Source organism: Eutrigla gurnardus (assembly GCF_963514095.1).
Source record: "Eutrigla gurnardus genome assembly, chromosome: 4".
Lineage (NCBI taxonomy): Eukaryota > Metazoa > Chordata > Actinopteri > Perciformes > Triglidae > Eutrigla > Eutrigla gurnardus.
This window is the reverse complement of record NC_139918.1, coordinates 19,517,580-19,537,776: the sequence shown is the minus strand read 5'-3', so window position 1 is coordinate 19,537,776 and position 20,197 is coordinate 19,517,580. Positions and strand designations below refer to the sequence as shown.

General features: G+C 42.5%; 3 protein-coding genes across 3 annotated transcripts; 1 reads left to right on the top strand and 2 right to left on the bottom strand.

Annotated features, from left to right (window-relative positions):
* The first annotated feature begins 5,708 nt into the window (after positions 1-5,708).
* tmem125b (transmembrane protein 125b) lies at positions 5,709-7,273 on the top strand. Its single transcript, XM_084008955.1, has one exon. It carries the CDS (start codon positions 5,996-5,998, stop codon positions 6,698-6,700), a length of 705 nt encoding a protein of 234 aa, XP_083865081.1. The 5' UTR covers positions 5,709-5,995; the 3' UTR covers positions 6,701-7,273.
* Positions 7,274-7,870: 597 nt separating this feature from the next.
* Positions 7,871-10,759, bottom strand: LOC311012508 (leucine-rich repeat-containing protein 19-like). The gene is made up of 3 exons (XM_084007977.1): positions 10,651-10,759; positions 8,712-8,889; positions 7,871-8,567 (listed from the first exon to the last, which is right to left on the bottom strand). The coding sequence occupies exons 2-3, from the start codon at positions 8,878-8,880 to the stop codon at positions 8,176-8,178; spliced, it is 561 nt and encodes a 186-aa protein (XP_083864103.1). The 5' UTR covers positions 8,881-8,889; positions 10,651-10,759; the 3' UTR covers positions 7,871-8,175.
* A 4,089-nt stretch (positions 10,760-14,848) lies between these two features.
* LOC311012530 (protein shisa-like-2B) lies at positions 14,849-18,591 on the bottom strand. The gene is made up of 3 exons (XM_084008005.1): positions 18,396-18,591; positions 16,230-16,366; positions 14,849-16,001 (listed from the first exon to the last, which is right to left on the bottom strand). The coding sequence occupies exons 1-3, from the start codon at positions 18,575-18,577 to the stop codon at positions 15,820-15,822; spliced, it is 501 nt and encodes a 166-aa protein (XP_083864131.1). The 5' UTR covers positions 18,578-18,591; the 3' UTR covers positions 14,849-15,819.
* Between the last annotated feature and the right edge of the window lie 1,606 nt (positions 18,592-20,197).

Below are 20,197 nucleotides of genomic sequence, written 5' to 3'. Positions count from 1 at the left end.
TGCAGCAGCAACAGGAAAAAGGCCCCCTGGAACTGTTGAACCAAACTGCAGCGGTATTGCTCTTACTAAACACAATGAGGTAATACTCGTCTGCAGATAAAAGTGCATCAGTAGTATTTACAAGGTCCACTGGCTCTCAGCCAGAGCAAACGAGGCTGTCTTTCAAATCTAGGCCACGACCATTGCTGACGGCAAAATCAGTCATTTTAATGGAGATAAACTGAAGGATGACATAATCCTCCTCCTAACCCCGACATATAGTAAATAGACAAGCAGACACACGTGTGCACATATTTGCACATTGTATCCTATTCACTGCCAACGTCATGTCACTGAGAGGAGAATAGATAGTTGGGGGCCTGTTGTCATGGTTGCAACCATCCAGCAAGAACGAGGCAGAAGGTGCAGAGTGAATGAAAAAAAAGAAAACAGTGGATGTCGAACAGGTGTTCAAATCAGGAATTATTGTCTGAAAATCAGTGTGTTAGAAATATAAGCCAACGTGTCTGATTCTGAGCTGTGACCGGGGTGTTAAGCTATAGAGGAAAATATCCCAACGTACACACAGCTGCTTAATATTCTGAAAATCCCCACATCTCTCTGAGATAAAACCCTCAGTACTGCAAGTTGTCAGACAAACAAAATCACAATATAATGAGTTTTTAGTCGAAATGTCTATCTCCATAGGGTTGATGATCCCCCATCATGCGACACATCAACGCTCATTACTGAACATGCACAGACCCAGCTGCTCAAAGTAATAGCTCACATATAGGTTTTGCACTGTAAAACACAATTAGCGCTTGTAAATTACAGTACGTGTTATCAATCATACCCCATCTGCCTTGCTCAAGTGAAAAATGAAAGCGACGGATCATTGATCCAGCAAAAGAGGTGTTTTTTTGGTTTTAGTTGCAGATCTGAGTTTCACCCATCAGAGATAACGTGGACTTAATTGAATTTACAGTCAATTTGCTGTGAGGAGTGAGTCATGAAAATGCTTTTAGCACACCGAGGATTAAGCAGGAGGCGGGGTGTATCGGAGCGAAAGAGACCATCGATCAACTGAAATATGCAAATGCTAAAGAAAATACTTCAGAGCAGATTTTTGCATGCTCGACATCGGCCGTGGTGCTTTGCCTGCTCTGGCCTCTGTGCATGCTAACGTGCTCGCGGTGACAACTTAGCAGGAAACACGTTGTTCATCTTAGCTTATCATGTAACATTTGCTTTTAAGCATAAGGATGTTATGTTTTAACAAATTACATTTTTGACTTGATGTCACTCAGGTGACAGTCAAAGGGACTCAAGGGGAACATGAATGTATCAGTTTTCATGGCGTCCAATTGTTGAGATAACCCTCAATACTGTGAGTCAACCTGCATTTATAGTACTAATTAGTACTAAAACTCAAGATTCAAGATTTGTCCTTGCTTGGTGGGTCCATCTATCCATGTGGGCCTTCAAAGATTGTCAGTGGATTCTTTCCATTTGTCACGGCAGCAAGTGCAGATGATGAACCACATTTCCCCCCAAGGAAACAAGCGATGCCTCCACCATCCTCATATACAGTCACATCAATCCTGGAAACCAGCAGTTCCTCTCACATGCAGGCCGCCTTTCAGCTAATAGTGTGACTTCTACTCTGGGCCACATTTCTTATTTAATTCATCTTTAGGGAACATTTGCTGAGCGTGCATACTGTTCCCCCAGCTGTTCCCTGCATACATACAGCTGCGGAAGCTGGCAGCATGCAGCTTTTATGGTTCAGTTAGATATCCACCGATGGCCTCCGAGCACTGAAGCAATTAGGCTTTTGTGCCTTGCCCAAGAACACCTCAACAGCTGCTTTTGAGAGATGAGAGCCACGTTTCGTGCCTCCCACCGTTCACCAGCTGGTTGAGGGCGACGCTCTGGACACAAGACCTGTTTGTCTAACCCAGCAGTCTGCAAGCGTGAAATTAGTTCACCCTCTGTGGTTGATGTTGCCCCCGTCGGTGAAATCAGCTGCTGCGGTGTCGGGCCAGAATGAGAAACTGTTCACACAAATCTCTCTCTGGCACATTCTTCGCCACTGATTTATCAGACAGCGAAGAGCGTACGCCTGCAGGTTTGTGGAGTCGGCCGTTTCACTTCAACACTACAGCCCCCCCCCCCTTTTTTAATCCCAACCATAATCCACAATCACTTTTTTTGAGTCTACAAGTATGTCCTTCCTTCACACACAGTTCTAAACGAAATGTGTAAAAACTTGAATGGATGCTATGGGGGAATTGTCCTTTAAAAAGCTCCATTGTGTGAGATCTGGCAGGATCTAGTGGTGAGGTTGCAGATGGCAACCAACTGTAAACAATCATGTGCCAAGCATGTAGGAGAACTATCCTTAGGATTTTGAAGGTCTTTGGTGCCCAAAAACAGCCACTTATGCTCTGGGCTGGGAACTATCTGACCATACATTATTATTATTATTATTACAAGACATTATGACATCACAGTTGTAGGTGAAATGCAAATAGTTACTTGTAGTTCACTTTGGTATCTCCATATTTATGCTTCAAGCCTAGCCAACTAGATGTTAATACAGCTGTATTTGTTAACATTTTATATCAAATATATCTTTAGATTGGAGTACTACTTCCACTACAACCTTATACAGTATTATTGGACAGGCATCTCAGTCCAAACTTAGATGCTGCTGCCCTCTACAGGTTCATTTTGGCAACAATCTTAGATTTTACACAGGGATACAGATTGTATGTAAATGTACTGTTGAGGTAGCATTACAGTCAATTGAACAAGTTGCATTTATGAAGAAAAGCACATTTTGCCTGTCCCATTTAAAATGGTCAACAACAGAACATTTAAATGTTTGACTGTTGATGTGGCTCTATTCAGTATATTTTTCTATTATATCTCTATTCAGATATATTCTGTTTTTTGTTTAATAAATAGTCCAAATGTTTGGACAATATACTATTTTATAGTAACAATTAGTGCAAAAACATCTCACTGTTCAAACATTTCACACATCTGTTCAATTATCTACATGTAGTTTTACCAGAACCATTCTGGAGTCCCTCCCAGAACGCAGCACACGTCCACGAGGCTAACAGCTGAACTTACCAGCTGCTCTGTGCTAACATTGCCTAGGAACTGATGGTGGAGCAAATTAACACTTATGTAGACAAACCATAATCAATAAGAGCAATTAAAAGAAACATGTTCTGGCTTCTGACTATTGGAGTGACTGCATGGTATTAATGGCTACGAAAATATGTCCTATGCAGCCACCTTGTGGTTGAATTTGACTATTGGGTCACATGGGCAACTCCTTTGGATCCACATACTGGAATTTTCTGTCATATAAAGGGAATCTGTGCTTTAAAAAAAAATAGATTTTAGCAGCATCCACCAAGCCAACCATCTCTCAGTACTCTGGTCAAAAAAAAATAAGAAATCATATTTCTAAAGGGGCACAAAAGCACATTCAAATGAAGTGTGTATCCTTCCATTCCCTCATTTGTAATTATTTTGTTTCCCCCTCTTTTCCTCACGATAATGTAAACATTTGGATAAACATCTTCTAGTCACACGTGAGGCATTTAATGACGGTTGCAACACACACTCACTCAGAAGGTATTCTCAGCAAAAGAAATAAAGCACAAACTTGAACAGTTGATGTTTATTATTTGTATTTATGATGCGTGTCTTGTGGATATTGTATCTCAGACAACTGTATAGAGACGGCGCACATTTAAGTCCTGCTCACACTGGAGGGGGACAAATGGATTGCTCTCCATTTTCTTTGTATGGTGTATGGATTCCTCCTTAACTTCGGTCTGCAAGCAAACGACGGAAAAATGAACAAACAGGGTAAAAAACCCAGAATTACATTTTTTTTTATAAGCTGCCAAACCAAAAAAAACAAAGAAGAAGAAGAATGGGGAAACTGGGACATTCAAGCCTAAGATTTTCTGTACAAAATGTCAGCTTAAGGCCAACTGCATTTATCAAAGTTTAAGCTCAAGAACGGACAGTCTTTAACTTCTTATGATGTGGATAAATCAGAAAGCTATGCGGTATTATGTCAAGCGCCTTAGCTAATTGCAGAAGCTTACCGTAGCTTAGCAACAGCTTACCTGTCATAGCATGTTAAGTTATCAACTGCATGCCTGGTAGACATACTAAAATGTATTCGAGTAGCTCATGTTGTTAAGTGTTTCAGCCCACTTGTTATTGTGCCACCGATTTTTTTACACTCTGATCTGTGTGGTTTTCAAAGTAGGGCTTCCTACGCTGTCTCTCTGCTCACCTCAACATAATGTGATGTGTATAAAACAAAAAGTTTATTGGCTGAATGTAGTTTTAATTGTTGCCTGATCTGATTGTGCGGTAACATACTGTGTGTTTTCATGCAGGTCACTCACCCTTGTTGTGTGCTTTGTTCAAGTTAAAAGACATCCCCAGTGTATCGAGCAGCCATTTAAATGTTCTGGGAAATACCATGTGGTAATTAGTGTAGGGGTGTGCTGCCAATCATCTGTGATTTGACTGTAATGTATTGGCCTACTAGATTTTTGTAGTCAAAATGGCTCCTGACTTCCTGGAGGTTTATGGTGATTGCCAGGAAATAAGCGAGTTACATAACTGGCAAGGGGCGACTGTGGCTCAGTTGGTAGAGCGGGTTGGCCAATGTTTGGAGGGTCGGCGGTTCGATCCCCGCCCTGTCACTGTGTCATGGTCGTTGTGTCCTTGGGCAAGACACTTCACCCAGCTTGCCTCGTGTGAATGTGTATGACTGCTGTGTGTGAGGTGGTGGTCGGAGGGGCCGTAGGCGCTGAATGGCAGCCACGCTTCCGTCAGTCTGCCCCAGGGCAGCTGTGGCTACTGTGGTAGTTTACCACCACCGGTATGACTGTGTGTGAATGAATGGAACCTGGTACCCTGTCAGAGCGCTTTGAGTCCCCTGGAAAAAAGCGCCATACAAATCCAATCCATTATTATAACTGCCTTTAAAAGCACAACAATATGCTGGATCAATATTCTCACCTTACTCTCCTTCACAAAGCCCAAAAATGTATTTCCCAAAATGTAGAAGTAGCTTTTTAAGTTCAAGGCTAAATGTTTTGAAGTACTTTCAGAAGGTGTATTCTTCTCTAGTGGAAGATCAGGAGGCCCGTGTCAGTGAGCATCTCATTCACCGTGGCCTATCTTAACAGGCTCAGCAAAATGTGTGAATGACGCTATCGTTGGGATCACAGAAACGCCATTATCACTACACGCTGACATCATCCAGCCCCCCTCACAGCAGCAACGCAACACCCCGGCTCACACACACACCAGCACCCGCCTCCTGCAGCACACTTATTGTGTTTGCCGGTCAGCCCATTGTCTGTGTGTAGGGAATGGAGGACAATGTCGCCAAGCTCCAAACCATGATCCAACACGGCTATTGTGCCCCGTCTTCTTCCACTTCACCAGACAAGATGGTGACCCCGTGTGATGGGGGGTGGGGGTCCTCTGTTCTGCCTGGCACTGGGAGAATGTGAAGAGGTCACGGATTAGCAATCTGTGACACTAGTACAGTCACTGTGGTGTTCGTGAGTAGACATGTGGACAGGCTACATACACGACGCCTCGGCCAGGATGTCAACACCATCACTTCTCCACTTACAGTGAGTGTGACACCGTGGCTGAGGTCTCCAGCGTGGAGTCAGGATACTTCATCCATTTACTCCGAGAAGAAGCGGAGGGAGCAGCGTGAGCAACCTGAATCTCAGAAAACACTCCTTGAAGCTGGATTATTTAAGTCCAAACAACTAGTATCTTTAGGACTATTGCAATGCTTTGACTCCGTGTGACAGGATGCAGATCGATGACACTCATCTACCACCAAGTGAGTAACTATTTTTACAGAAGCTGAGATGAGGCGAAGGGTGTTTGCACTCTTTCTCGTTGTCAGTCTGGTTGTGGGCTGACTGAGCCGTGACCTGACATGCAGACCTTCCACCAGCCCCACCGCGCCGTCCGCGACCCTCCGGGTCTCTACCTGGACCCCACCGCAATGCAGCGGCATGTCCTGGAAGATCAAGTGGAACTGTGGTGGTTCAGAGAGCCACGCCGCTCCCTGTTGTGCTACTGCGCCTCCGTGGGCCTCATCCTGGGGCTGGGCCTCGCCGGCGTGGGCCTCCTCTCCACCACCACCAGCCTGTCTGGGGAGTGGCGCCTCGCCGTGGGCACCACCCTCTGCCTCTTAGCCCTGGCCGTTCTGCTCAAGCAGCTTCTCAGCTCCGCCGTACAGGACATGAACTGTGTGCGCAGCTGGCGTCGGATCGACCAGCTAAAGAGTGGCGGGAGGGCCGACCCGGCACTGATGTTGGCTGTGGGGCTGGCAGTGATGCTCTGTGGGACGGTCCTTCTCTGCGTGGCCACGATGGGCAGCGAGGGTCACGACAGCAAGGAGATGTTGGTGTGTAGCCTGGTGCTGATGGCTGCCGGGGCCGGCATGGCTCTGGCGGTAGTGGGCTACAGCGTGGTCATCTACCTTAGACGGAGGAGGGAACTGAGGAGGAGGAGGATGATGAGAATGAGCAGGGCGAGGAGGTTGGGGGGTCGACCTGTCAGGGTGTTCAGTGTCTCAGGGGGACAGATGAGCCAGACCAGGAGAGAGACATCGTCCAGCAGGACCAGCCTTATCTGAAATGACTAAATGAGCAAAATCCCGACGTGGAAAAAGGATCAAAGAGCATGTCAAAGGAGAGATTGGTATGGATTTTTCTAGCAGATGTACAAAAAGTCAAACAAAGAGATGAATTTAGGAGAGCACCAGTAGCCGTGGTCTTGAACTCCACAGCTGTTGAGGCATCTTTCCTGTTTCAGTGACTACTGGACGTCATAAAAAGAATACTTCCCAGTAGTTTGTAAAAGAACAAGGTTACATCTGAGCAATTATGTTTGAAAACCAGATTGACTCAAAACATCACTTTTAGAAGGAAGGCTTACAACAGTTAAATAGCCTTCAATCAGATAAAGCAGGTCATCCGAACACATACCAGCTCTGTTTTCTATGAAATTTGATTTATGGTTTGTGAACTTTTTTTCCCAGAATGAGTGCCTTGGACGTTTCTTCCTATTCTATATTTTGGATTCCCGACCAAAGAGCACCATCATTTCACTTGTTTGAACTCCCAACAACATTTCCCTTAAATAAAATATGAATAATTGTATTGGATAACTGTATCATTGTTCTGTATCACTGTTCTCTACCACGGACTCACAGACCAAGGTGAGAATGAATGAATAATACATTTTGAATTGTAAATAATTATTTCATAAAGTATGTTTCGAATCAAGTTATTTTGACATGACTACATACAAATGCACTTTGTACATGAATACACTCAGGTTCCTGCCTTCCAAAGGACGTTTCAAGTAATTTTCACCTCAAATCAAAACATCACTGTTCTGTTTATTTCCACAAAATATAATCAACCAACCATTTAACTTGAATGTGAATACTTAACTTAGTCAAGGGTGTCAACATGTATCATCAGGGCACAAATAGTAACTTCCAAGATATATACACAATATGTATATAATATATATTTTGAGTGAAATGTGATGTCTAATGATCCAGTACAGTCAAAAGGTTGCCTGCTTCAGTCCAATAAAGTTTCAGGAGATAAAGTAATCCATTGTGATCTACTCTTTCATTCAATGAATTTGTTTTCCTAAGCATGAGATACAACAACTATACAGTACTCAAATGAACTCAAACACAACCAGTAACACGTTTTAAAAACTCTATTTCAATTTGCTGATTTTGGACACAAGTCCGATCATTATTGCATGATAAGTGTGTGGCTCATTCAGTATTCACATTTATCATTCATCTATATTGTGCACTTTCAGCAGTTCAAAATCTGTGACTCTCAAGGTGATATTAGAGGCTTTTAAGATAATTAATTGGAACAGGAAAAAAGAAAATCCAAAATTCTGATTCACAAATGTGTTGCCTCTGTCTTTAAACTGTTGAGGTTGCAAGTAGACAGTGATTCATTTTAAGGAGTCACAAGCCAGAAAGTCTCAGAATCATTGATTTACTGTCAACTGTCAATCAAAATCTCCTCTAACATTCATTTTATGAGTTCGTTTTTGGAGTCCCTCTCTATCTAATCACGCTATAGTGAAGTGAAGATCATCGTCGCTGTCTTCCTCCAACTCCTCCTCTTCCTCCTTGTCGACGCTCTCTCTCTCCGCCCTGTCTTTCTCACTGGCCTGGATGTAGTTATCCTCAATGAAGCCGTCGTCGTCGTCATCCAGCACTCCTGCGTTCCCTCCCATTCTACCCAGCACCTCGCTGGGGAAGGGCCGCTCGTCCTGGCCGTACTGGCTGACCCCGTCGGCCTCTTGGAGCAGGGAGTGTCTGTAGCTGGCCAGGAAGCGATGGAAGAGACGAAACTTGACAGTCATCACGATTAGGAGTGAAATGGTGAGGACTGTGCCCAGTCCTGCGGCCATATAGGACCAGTTTAGTGACTTGGGGCTCTCATCAGGAACAACTGCCCCTGGGAACAAAGCAGTAAAAAAAAGGTTATTGCATCTAGCTATGGAGACAAATTGTTTCCTGTAAAAGAAGTGTTACAGAGTTCAAAGTCCCTCAAACACACCTGGCTGTAAATAGTTATATGGAGGCAAAGTGTGTTGCTTACTTTCAATTGTGGAATTGTTACTGTCGATGGGATCTTCTTCTTCCATCAGAAGATGTCTCTGGGCACCGTTGTGTCCCCCAACATCAGCTACAAACGCCTGGAGCGTCTCTCCGATAAAAGCTCCACAAAGAAAATACACTCCAAAGAGGATGCAGCTCCACTGGCCCATCTCTGCGTCCTGAGGAATAATCCAAAAAAAAGTGATAAGTGAGGATCATGAGGTCCAATTAAGCATTTAAGGTCAAGACAGTCCAAGAAGCCGTCACTGGATTCCATCGTGATTTAAACATAAAATGCATTTTTACAGACAATAATGAGGCAATGTTGCATTAGGAAGGTTTACGCAGTCATGGAGGACGAACAATCAGAGTGACCAGTAACCCTTTCATTGTACATATGATATTGTAATAATGGGAATCCCTTCTTTAAAGATGAAACATTCTGAGGCCTGCAGATTTATGTTTTATATTTCATAACCAATAAAATGTTAACCAATGTCCTCCGACTATCAATAATCTTAAATTCATCTGAATGCTCAACAGCCGCTCAGATCTGACAAGACAAATTGGAGATGTGTTACGTAGATACAGATGCAAACGGCTCTTTATTCTCCTTGTTCTTCCTGTTTCGTTTCTTTTTTTAATGTTCAGTTCCATTTAATTCCAAAATAATGATTATAAAACCAGAAAACCAGAGAACCCTTTGAGCCATATAAAATAGATTTTCCACCAAAATAATTACACAACTCTTTTAAAGAGTTTGATAGTTTCTTGGTCTGTCCACATATTACAAAAAAGTATTTCTGTATCTTATATCTTATATACTGCTCTTCAATTTAATTGAAATGAATTCATTTCTTTTAAACACAATGCACTGCATGACATATGTGCCCACTTGAAATATTATGATGTTATTGGTCAATACAAATATAAGTAAAACAGGACAGTTAAAACCAGCAGAAAATTGCTGAATACTTATATAGGTTTCTACTGCAAGTCTGATATTTAGATGATAACAGAAAAAAGTAGAAAAGGCAAAACATTGGTTTCTGTGTCAAACTGGATAATATTTATACAGTGTAGTTCTACCTTTTTTTTCAAAATATCACAGTTTGGCCATCCCACATGTGATATACCATCACTGTCATCATCATAAATGATTATTAGCCTCTGTTTTGATTAGTCATAACCGTGAAATATCAGCAACAAGTGTAAAAGCTGATGAAGCTGTAATGGATGAGCTAACAGGGGTCTTCAAGCATCCAATAAACACCTGCCTTGAGGCATAAAAAAGACATAGCATCAACACACATATAGATAAAAAGCCTTAATCCAGAGAGCAGAAACAGCATATCCACACTGTATAGTTTGGCTTAAGGAAGTGAATTTGAGGCGGAAAGATAAAAATGTATCTGGTGACGTCAGAACACAGTAGAAGTGTCTTAGTCATGTGACAACAACAGGCCCAGTGTAACCTACAACACAGAGGCACACTAATGTCATACCACACACACACACACACACACACACAAGAAAAAGAAAAAGTCTAAAATTGTTGCAGCACGCATCCAATTCAAGACGATGGCACTGGCCTTCAAGGCCATTAATGGAACGGCACCATCTACCTCCAAACACTGGTCAAACCTCACGCCCTGAAGCGAGCACTTCGCTCCTCTACTTCAGCTGGCCGGCTGGTACCACCATCGCTGAAATCAAACACTTCTATGTTCTTACCTATAGCACTTTGATCACTGTTGTTCTTAAGGTATGTTTGCTGAACAGCTACTACTTTACTCAGACGACCTAACACTTGTCTCTATTTTTTAGCTCTTACTTTATTGTCAATGATATGTTGTAGTTTCTTTCTTTTGACAAATGTACTTATTGTAAGTCGCTTTGGACAAAAGCTGAATGCCATAAATGTAATATAAATGACTTACCTGTATAAATAGGATAGTTGACAGAGCAGTGTCCTGGTCACCTAGACCTCACGTTGAACTGCTGTTCAGCTCCTTCTGAAAATAAAAGGCGACTTGCTGGGCAAAGGTTGCTGGACTGGCAATAATACCACCCTTCCTGTAACATTCCCTTAAGACAGCGATGTTAATGAGTAACTTTATTAGGTTTGTCAACCATTCTCTCCTTTGCATTCCTTGTTTCTGGTGCTGAAGCAGACATGTTGTTTTTATTTTCCTACCTTTATTGTGTGTAACATAAGGCACTTGTGGTTTTCACAGTTGACTCTGAAATCACTGCCAGTAATTGAAAGTTCAGCAATAAGGACATAGAAAGCCCTCGGATTAATTGGTGCATCAGTGATCGGAGGCCAGATAGTGTCACTGTAGTCACATGAGAACCATAAGCACTCCAGAGTCTACAGGCTGTATGAATGTATGTGTATGTGAGGGGGGAGTGATAGAAGATCACCCAGATAAAATCGCAGGCTTTTCATTGCTTACTGGATTCGTCTTTTTTTCTTACCACGTAGCAACCTGCACCTCTCCGCTGAGAGGAGGGAAGGTTGATAAGCACTGACATAATTCCAGGTGGCCTTGTTCGGATATATTATCAAAGCACATTCAACCGTCATCAAATCTCTGCCCGTTGGAGGAAGGAAATTGACTTCAGAAGAGCTGAAAGCATAAGGCAAGAGTCAATACTGTAGCTGTTTTTTTACTTATACTGTAGCTAAATGTATGAATTTAAGGTGCCTCTGATGACCTATGAAAATGTAAAATGGACATACCTGTCTGACCTCCTCGATCTACTCCGATCGGTACAGCTAAAGAAATCAGCTGGATGCAGGACCCCCTCCCCTGGAGTACGGGTTTAAGGAAAGATGGTGTTATATTCTGTATGGTTTATGAGCCCCCTGTAAAAAAAAAAATCTTACTTCTAATAGTTTATTTTAAGTCCCCAGTTTTCTATTTAGTTATTCAGCCGTAAGAATGGCAGTGAAGCCTTCAAGGTCATTATTTCTTAAATGGTGTATGATGCATGCATAATTACCCCATTCAGCCCATCACATTGAATCAGAATGGATTCGCAGTAGACCATTCACTTTAGAGATGCATACGTTGAACACTCAGCTGAATGAGGTTTTAAGTGTGTTCTAGCCAGAATCTGTTTCTTTTTCTTGAAACAAATAATTATATGCCAGTGTGTGCATTTGATCCTGTTATATCATATCTTAACAGAGTCTAATTTGAACTTTATAATGACATTTTTTTCTGTTTATTTTGTCAGCATGTCAGCATTTCATCCATGATATTTGATCTTAACCTTCAATCCTGAAGGAAATCATAACGATAAAATGTTGTTTTCGCGTTTTCATATCGCAAATGAAGCAGAACCAAACCAGGTGACGGTGAAGCGGTCTTCTCCCAGCCCCGTCATCATGACGTACGTCTATAATGAGCTTTAACCCTGTAACACCCCTTGTTGTAAAATTACAACGTTACCTTTAGCCATCCTAAAAAACAATCTGGTATATTTTATTTTGTTTTTTACCACATATACATAGTCATTGGGTTCTATTGTTCAGTCTCACAATGCTATTGGATCATACATTTGTTTATAAGTCCCGCTTTATGGCCATGAACTCACACCTCTCAACAACATCTCTCTGTTTCATTGGACTGGATTCATCAGATTCAAGTAAGTAAAATATATTTTAGTGTAGTAAGCAATCAACCTTGCAAATGAACCGTTAGTTGTTCTGAATTGTTGTTCAGACAACGTGAGCACAAATACAGGAATTCTGCTCCCATCTAATCCCAATTTTGCAATAATATTTATTATTATTATTCTCTAAAATCATACATAAACATTTTTTTTTAAACTCTTTAATTTCTGCATCAAAGGCCTCCTACAACAACATCTGAAAGGTAAAATAACTTTTTTTTTTTAAGGTTTTTCTATATCTGGGTCTCACAGGGTTAATGCGTTGGTTCTCAACAACGCCTCGCACACATTAACATTAAACACCTCCACCTAGCTTGACGCAATTTGCTTATTGAGATTCTATGTGTCTATTTGAAGAATACAACTCACACATGATGGCCAGATTAGTGTGCAATGAGGACCACTTTGCTAATTTTCAAACCTGGAGCTGAATAACATGCCTTGGGCGCTAACATGACTAGAACTCGTAATTAAGGGGGTGGGCTACGCGACGTGTCTGTATTAAAGGTGAATATGCTGATTTTTGCTGTTAAAACAACATACTTTAAGGTTCCCGTACTCTGTCTGAATATATCTGCATTCACCATCTGTTTAATCCCTCACACGTTTAGCTCCTGCCCACACTACAAAGTGGTTCCAAGCTGTAGGTGTATTCTTTCAAGCCAGAGTGAAACATATAAAAGGGAATGTGAATAGCTTGTTGAATGACATAATATCTGATCCAGGCACGCCACAAAAAAGTGACTGGATACCCAGATGTTTGGTTTCCATGATCCCCAGTAATGGCTCACACCATTGTGTAATCATCACAGGGAGCAGTTTTGTTGTCACCGTCATCCTTTTCACTGAATCTTCTCTTCATTCTGCAGTTTCAGGCTTTGACACTCTGCCAAAAGCTACTCAGTCAAGTCTCACAGATCTTTCACATCTCTTCCATTTCAACCAACAAAGTGGCTTTAGAATAAAGGGAAAGCGAGGCAGAGAAGGCATTCATTACCAGACTTGCTCAGCAGAAAACCTTCAGATAAATGAATAAAAAAGGCACGATTATCACATGTTTTACGATTTAATAGCCATTAGCATGTTCAATGTGGACAGTATGTTAAGTAAATCAGTGAAATGGCAGCATCACTGCATAATAATCAGGTTGTGTCTTTAGGATGTATTTATGCTCTTTCAAGCACTGTGGGAATAAAGCGCTATATACATTCATGGAATGCGTTTGATAAACAATGCCATCAAACGTTCCGTATCCTATGAAAATAAACAGAAACCTGCGGTGTTGTTTTCTTCTTACATTCATTAGAATCTACATGTATGCTACAGTTATTCATGTGCACAGCTTCCTGCTGACATTTACTGCATGAATTACAACCTTTAGTTTGATCAAAACTCAATTCAATTCCTCCATTTGGCATTTGACATTTTGTAAAAAAAAATAATAATAATAAATAACAGAATAAAAAGAACAAGACGTGTTGACATTCAAAAATGTGTCGGTTTCCGATTTTTCCGCGACAATTACACAAGCGTGAAAGATGTATTCACGAACACAAGACATGACACGTGCATGGATTCATAAATACGTAAGCTACCATCTTACAAGGGCACTTGAAGATTTTGACAACAAACCGATAATCCAGTATACAGAGCATGGTGTCCACAGAAGTGCAGCCTTGAGATCTTTTATGTATGCCTTTTCATATACATTGACACTGTAAAGCAGTCAAAAGTCAGACAGAAGCTGAAAGTGTAACATTTGATGACACTTTTGCAGCGCCATACTGCCATTTACTACGAGATGCGTTTGGATGTGAACTAGTAATCAAAAGTTTCCTTTAAATTGGTCAGTTTGGAATCCCAGTTCAGTTACACTGTGGTCACAAAGCTTCATGTTTGTCCTTCTAGCTTCATACATTTGTAAAGTATACCAGTATGTACTGGTGGGTCTGTTGTGCTTCTTTTTTTTAGCTACATAGAAATTTAAACATCACGCTAAATAGCAGATATATTATCTTTCACCACTAGGGCTGTTGGGATGAACTTCGGGAATCGAATATGATTCGAATAGTAAAAAAAAATCTGTATTGGTCGAATGCTGAAATTAATATTGATTTTTTTTTTTAAATGTATATAGCACTTTTCTAGCTTACTAGCTACTCAAGACATTATTTATTGGTAATGTTTTTGGAACGCCCTCTAGTGGACAATAAGTAAAACAACAACAATATTGAAAAAAAATCTGGAATGAAATTTGAATAGTTTTATGGAGGAACATTGACAGCTCTATTGGCCACCAGTGAAAAAGCCACTTTCTACCCTGTAATGATTGCATTAGTCCATTGGTATCAGCTGATTGATTCATGCTTCACAATCAATGAGTAATTAAAATGTCATGAGTGACTATCAGCTAGGGCTGGCCAATATATTAATATTGTGATAGATATTGTCTGTTTCTTCATATCTCCCGGCCCTACTAGCAGCTGACTAGTGACGTCCAGTCATATTCATGCAGGTGTAATGCCAATTTAAATAAGATTCAGTTCATGTGTTGTTTATTATTCTCCCAACCGAATTCCTTGTAGGGACTCAGATGATCTTAAAAGCACCATTACAGAGAGAATCTCAGTGTAGAACCATTTGCTATAACTGACGACCTGATGGCCGAATGGCAAAGACGCATACCACAAAACTGCAACATCCCCAGTTTGATCCCAGCCGGGGACATTTGTGCCTCTGCTAATTTCCTGTTTGCCCCAATTAAAAGCAAATGTGCCCCAAAAGTTCATCTTTCACATGTCTGACTGTAACTGGCCATTATTAAGGTAATCAGCTCTGACTGTTGTAGATGGATGTAAATATGGGTCGTGAGTTTTAGACATGTGGAAGAATAACCAGCACTGTTATGTTTCTGGTCTCATCACACATCTGTCCCACAAATCCTTCAGTCCCTGAGCAAAATGTCACAGCTACAAGTCTACAGCACCATACTACACCAGACTCTGTCGGTGTCCAGGCTCTTTTTCCTGCAATATGTTGCATCTTTAGACACCCACGTAACTGTAAGCCCTGAGTGTAAACTCGATCATAAAAATGCCCAGTAGCACTAGGTGATTCAGCAAATATTTGGCTTTCTTATGTCCACTTATAAACAGTCCCTTCCAAGAAGATGGTTGATGATTAATTATTGTCCATACACTTTTGATTACTGCAGCACAGTACGTTTACTTACGCAGCCACAAGGAGGATAGAAATTTAGTGTGTGAAGAAATTCAACAAAAGGTTACAACTTAAGTTGGACCTCATTATGTCAGTTACTGCTCCTCCCAGCGCCCTATCTGTCCCCCAGGCAGTGCAGCCTGCCTTCGGATTTGATGACTCTCTTGATCCCTGGTTTAGTCTTTAACAAAAAACCTTGCTGCGACCTAAGAAGGATTTTCCACTTTAAGGCCAGTGGCTGTAGCTGTGAAACACCTCTGAAACAGGAGCTCGGGGTCTGGTGGCTGGTTATCGCAGTCCAGCTTCCTGCTCATGAAGTGCTTTCTGAATCCCTGCGGGCCAGAGACACAGCTTGCTCTCACCTGACCGGAACCCTCAATGGAATCTCCTAAAGCACAATGGAAATTGCACAAAGTTCAAAATCGCACACACCACCTATGTGCACGTACCAAAGACAGTTGTTGAGCCAGACAGGTAATTTAAAATCTGACATTTACATTTGCAATTTTCTCGGAGTCAAACTCATTCAGAAAGAACATTTAAAATGGCATTATTACTCAACTCCCTGGCAATATTATCCCTGTGATATTCATTGTAAAAGAACCTACACACTAACCTGGTGCTCTGAGGGGTAGGCCGTTGTCAAGACGACTGGGTTTGGTGGAAATGAAGAGGTAGCAGAGGACACATACGGTGATGAGGAAGGCAAGGAGGACCACAGCTGCAATGGATAGACCAACCAGAGCGCCAATACTGAGGAGAAGAGAGTAGGGGACCAGGAGAGAGGAGAGGAGGTGAAGATGAGGAGAGAGGAGAGGAGGTGAAGATGAGGAGAGAGGAGAGGAGGTGAAGATGAGGAGAGAGGAGAGGAGGTGAAGATGAGGAAAGAGGAGAGGAGGAGAAGATGATGAGAGAGGAGAGGAGGTGGAGAGGAGGTGAAGATGAGGAGAGAGGAGAGGAGGTGAAGATGAGGAAAGAAGAGAGGAGGAGAAGATGATGAGAGGAGAGGAGGTGGAGAGGAGGTGAAGATGAGGAGAGAGGAGAGGAGGTGAAGATGAGGAAAGAAGAGAGGAGGAGAAGATGAGGAGAGAGGACAACGGGAAAGGGTTTTAATCCACAAATAAATAACTTAATTGAAATATGTAAGCCCTAACTGGTTTAAGATAGGCCTTTATTGATCCTTGGAAGAGAAATGCAGGTGCTGCAGCAGCACAGGGAGATCATTTAATAAAAAATGTAGTATATGAAATAGAAATATATACAAGAGGGATCGATACAAGTACAAAGCACTTCAGGAGCTGATGTAATTAGCTTTGGGAAAAGATTTTGTGTCAAAGAGAGAAGAGAGTCAGGGTTTAGCAGCCACCCACATTTATGGGTACTTAACAATGTTCACACACACACACACACACACACAAACGTGCGTGCTGTTAAGCATCAGCTTAAAAGCGGTGGAGGTCCGGGGCTAGCAGTGACAGGGAAATCATGGAGAGCAGTGTGGAAAACAAGTAAAGGCGGATGGAGACTGGACAGGATGATTTGGCTGCAGCGTGTACGACATGAAGAAGCGGAACAAAGTTGCGACGAGTGGAGAGTAGGACCAGGTTTAAATACAGGAGAGATGGCGAACAATTTGTTTTCCAGCAGGCTCCAGGACCTGTCTCATGTGGAAGACATGTTTCTGCTTGTTCCTGGACAAAAATCAGAATATCGTCAAGATAAACACACACAAGATTCAGGAAGCGCATTTACGATTTACGTGTCTGGAAGACAGCGGGGGCCCAAAGGTATTCAAAATGCCTGAGAGCAGTGTTAAAGGCTGTCTTCCACTCATCTCACTCATGTATAAGGACATGGTGGAAGGCATGGTACAACCATGAATGACTGGACCCCCGAGCTCCCCATCCGTAAAGTTGTCCTCGGCTCCTGGATCACAGAGCTCGGAGCGGCAGAGTGAAAGACTTAGGACAGGGCCTGACAGGAACAAGTATGGAGCTCGTTATCCAAACGGGTAGCTCGGAAAATTAGATTTAAGGTTAATAGGTTGAGCCAAATCATCCTTCAAATGTTCATTAAAGCCCTTAACAAAAACTGTGTAATGCCTCCTCGTTCCACCGACTTTGGTCTGCTACCAAGGGTCCAAAACACTGATCTCATTCCCTGCAGGAGGGCATGGGGGGGAAATCCAAGTGAATGGGGGAGGCTCAAGACCAGGACAGTGGAACAGGAACGGAGACAGGAGGGAGTGATGCAGGTGAGTGGAGAGCAGTGTGGGTGGATGTAGCAAACATGGGAAAAGGCGGAGAATCTGGCAGTCGAGAAGACACAAAATGGAGAAGTGGAACTAAGTGGAGAGCAGGAGCAGGTTTAAATACAGGAGAGGTGGATGATGGCAATTAGTGGAAAGTGCAATGGCAGGGAAGGAAGTAGCTCTGCGACGCCCTGGCAGGACACACGCGCGACACGCACACACACGCACACGCGCACACACACACACACACACACACACACACACACACACACACACACACACACACACACACACACACACACACACACAGGCATAAAGACAAACTGAGGACGCTCTGGAACCCTAACACACACAGTGATAAACTCATCTGTTGATAATGACAGGATATAACAGTATAGACAACAACGTCTTTAGAATATTTAAGGATTTCGAATATTAAATTTTTTTTTTTTTTAAAGTAAAACATTTAAGAACAAATTCTGTACAACAGGATGAGAAGAATAAGAAACACTTTTCTGTCAACTTCCTCACCTCAGCCACCACATGTATCCGTACTCATAGGGGAAAAAACTGTTGGGATCATCACAGCAATACTTGACATCATTAAATCCGCAGCAGTAGACGGCAGCCACGGCGTTGCCCGGTCTGGGGCACGAGAATCCGTCCACAAACGCGCCGTCTCCGCTGTAGTAGCCGCTGCACTCAGCGCTCATGCTGCAGCGGGAGGACGGACGTGTCTGATCCGCAGAGAAAAGTAGAGAAGAAGAAGAAGAAGACGAAGAAGGAGAAGTAGAAGAAGGAGAAGTAGAAGAAGAAGAAAAGCCTTTCCGTTTTAATGTGAAGATGCTGTTAAACCCGCGTGTTTCTCCATCAGCTCTGTAATTCGACACGTACGGAGGACGGAGGTGGACATTTTGAATCTGAAGAAAATTGGAGCTCTCTCTCTCTCTCAGCCCCCCATCTCTCTCTCTCTCTCTCTCTCTCTCTCTCTCTCTCTCTCTCTCTCTCTCTCTCTCTCTCTCTCTCCCACACACGCACGCACGCACACACCCTCTGTAGCGCGCGTGTCTGCAGCGTGTCATCACATATTGCATCTAAAAGTTGTGCCCGGTTCTTAGTGTTGTTCCAATTCATTTTTGATTAGTTGAACATGTTGTGAAAGTGAATTAATCTAAATCCAGTGGAAGTTATAAAGCAGTCAATGCAAAGTGGTCGGACACCATATGTGTACTCCTACTACTTAAAGCTCTAGTCTACGATTTTTCACTTGAGCCAATCTTTAGCCAATAGTAGCCATCCGGTCCGCATGGCTACTATTGGCTAAATGTTCCGATCCAATCTTCGCTCTCCTGCTCACGTCTAGTCCCGACTCACTTCCGCGTTTGAAACTAGGAGCGGACAAGACGCTTGTTGCCCTGAGCAGTTCAGGTATGGAGCAGGGCTAAACGGCGTGCTGCCTGAGTTCATACCTGGAGGGGATGTTCCCATTCATTGTCTATGTAAGAAGCCGTGCATGCCGTCGCAGCCCGGTGAGTTTCGAGAGACGGCGCCGCTGCAAGCTCTCGATAATCTTTTAAACTGACCGTCGATCTAAAATAAAGACAGATTCAGCAACTGCATAGCTTATTTCTCACCTAAAATGTTTTCAGAAACAGGTGAACTATTTTCGTGAAATAAGAGGGAGGTGGGAGGCTGCGAGGGGAGAACGATACAAGCCCGGAGGAGCAGAGGGGAGGGGTGTGTGTGTGTGTGGGGGGGGGGGGGGATGCTTTTTTCAAACCTTTCAAATCGTAGACTAATGTAAATAAAGTGCACCATTCTTATTTTCCCTATTCATGCTCTGGAAGACATGCTTCAGTGAAAAACCTTGGACATATCAGACCTCTGCAATATAATGAGCACTAAGTGACTGCCAGCATTAAACAAAAGGCAGGTCTAGTTATTCAAGAGACAAATGTTTAAATCATGTTTTATCAAAGTGGAATCTGTTTTTTAATTCTCATCAATGTGATTATTGTGGGGAGAACAACTACTCGAGGCATCGATATTTCCACCCCCTTTTATTTCATTTTTCTTCTCAATACATTGAAATAGTGTTTTTTTTCCCCACCAGATCATCTGCCCTTCCAAGGCATTACATTATCTGTCCATGTCCTCCACATCTACTCTCAAGGACACATGTCAACCTTCAGTTCTTTTCTGAAGGAACACACAACTGAAGATCTACTTCCCTTTTTTCAAGGAAACCGGTAACTCTAAGGTGAACTGAAAACCAAACACAATGACAGCAGAGCAATATGGCAGCACATTGGGTTGGTCGGATGAACCATTCA

Coding starts and splice junctions, on each gene's coding strand:
- LOC311012530 (XM_084008005.1), bottom strand. CDS start 18,577: ATGAGCGCTGAGTGCAGCGGCTACTACAGCGGAGACGGCGCGTTTGTG. Junction 16,367..18,395: donor GGATACATGTGGTGGCTGAG/GTGAGGAAGTTG, acceptor TCTTCTCCTCAG/TATTGGCGCTCTGGTTGGTC. Junction 16,002..16,229: donor CCTACCCCTCAGAGCACCAG/GTTAGTGTGTAG, acceptor ATTGTGCTTTAG/GAGATTCCATTGAGGGTTCC.
- LOC311012508 (XM_084007977.1), bottom strand. CDS start 8,880: ATGGGCCAGTGGAGCTGCATCCTCTTTGGAGTGTATTTTCTTTGTGGA. Junction 8,568..8,711: donor TAACAATTCCACAATTGAAA/GTAAGCAACACA, acceptor CTTTGTTCCCAG/GGGCAGTTGTTCCTGATGAG.
- tmem125b (XM_084008955.1), top strand. CDS start 5,996: ATGCAGACCTTCCACCAGCCCCACCGCGCCGTCCGCGACCCTCCGGGT.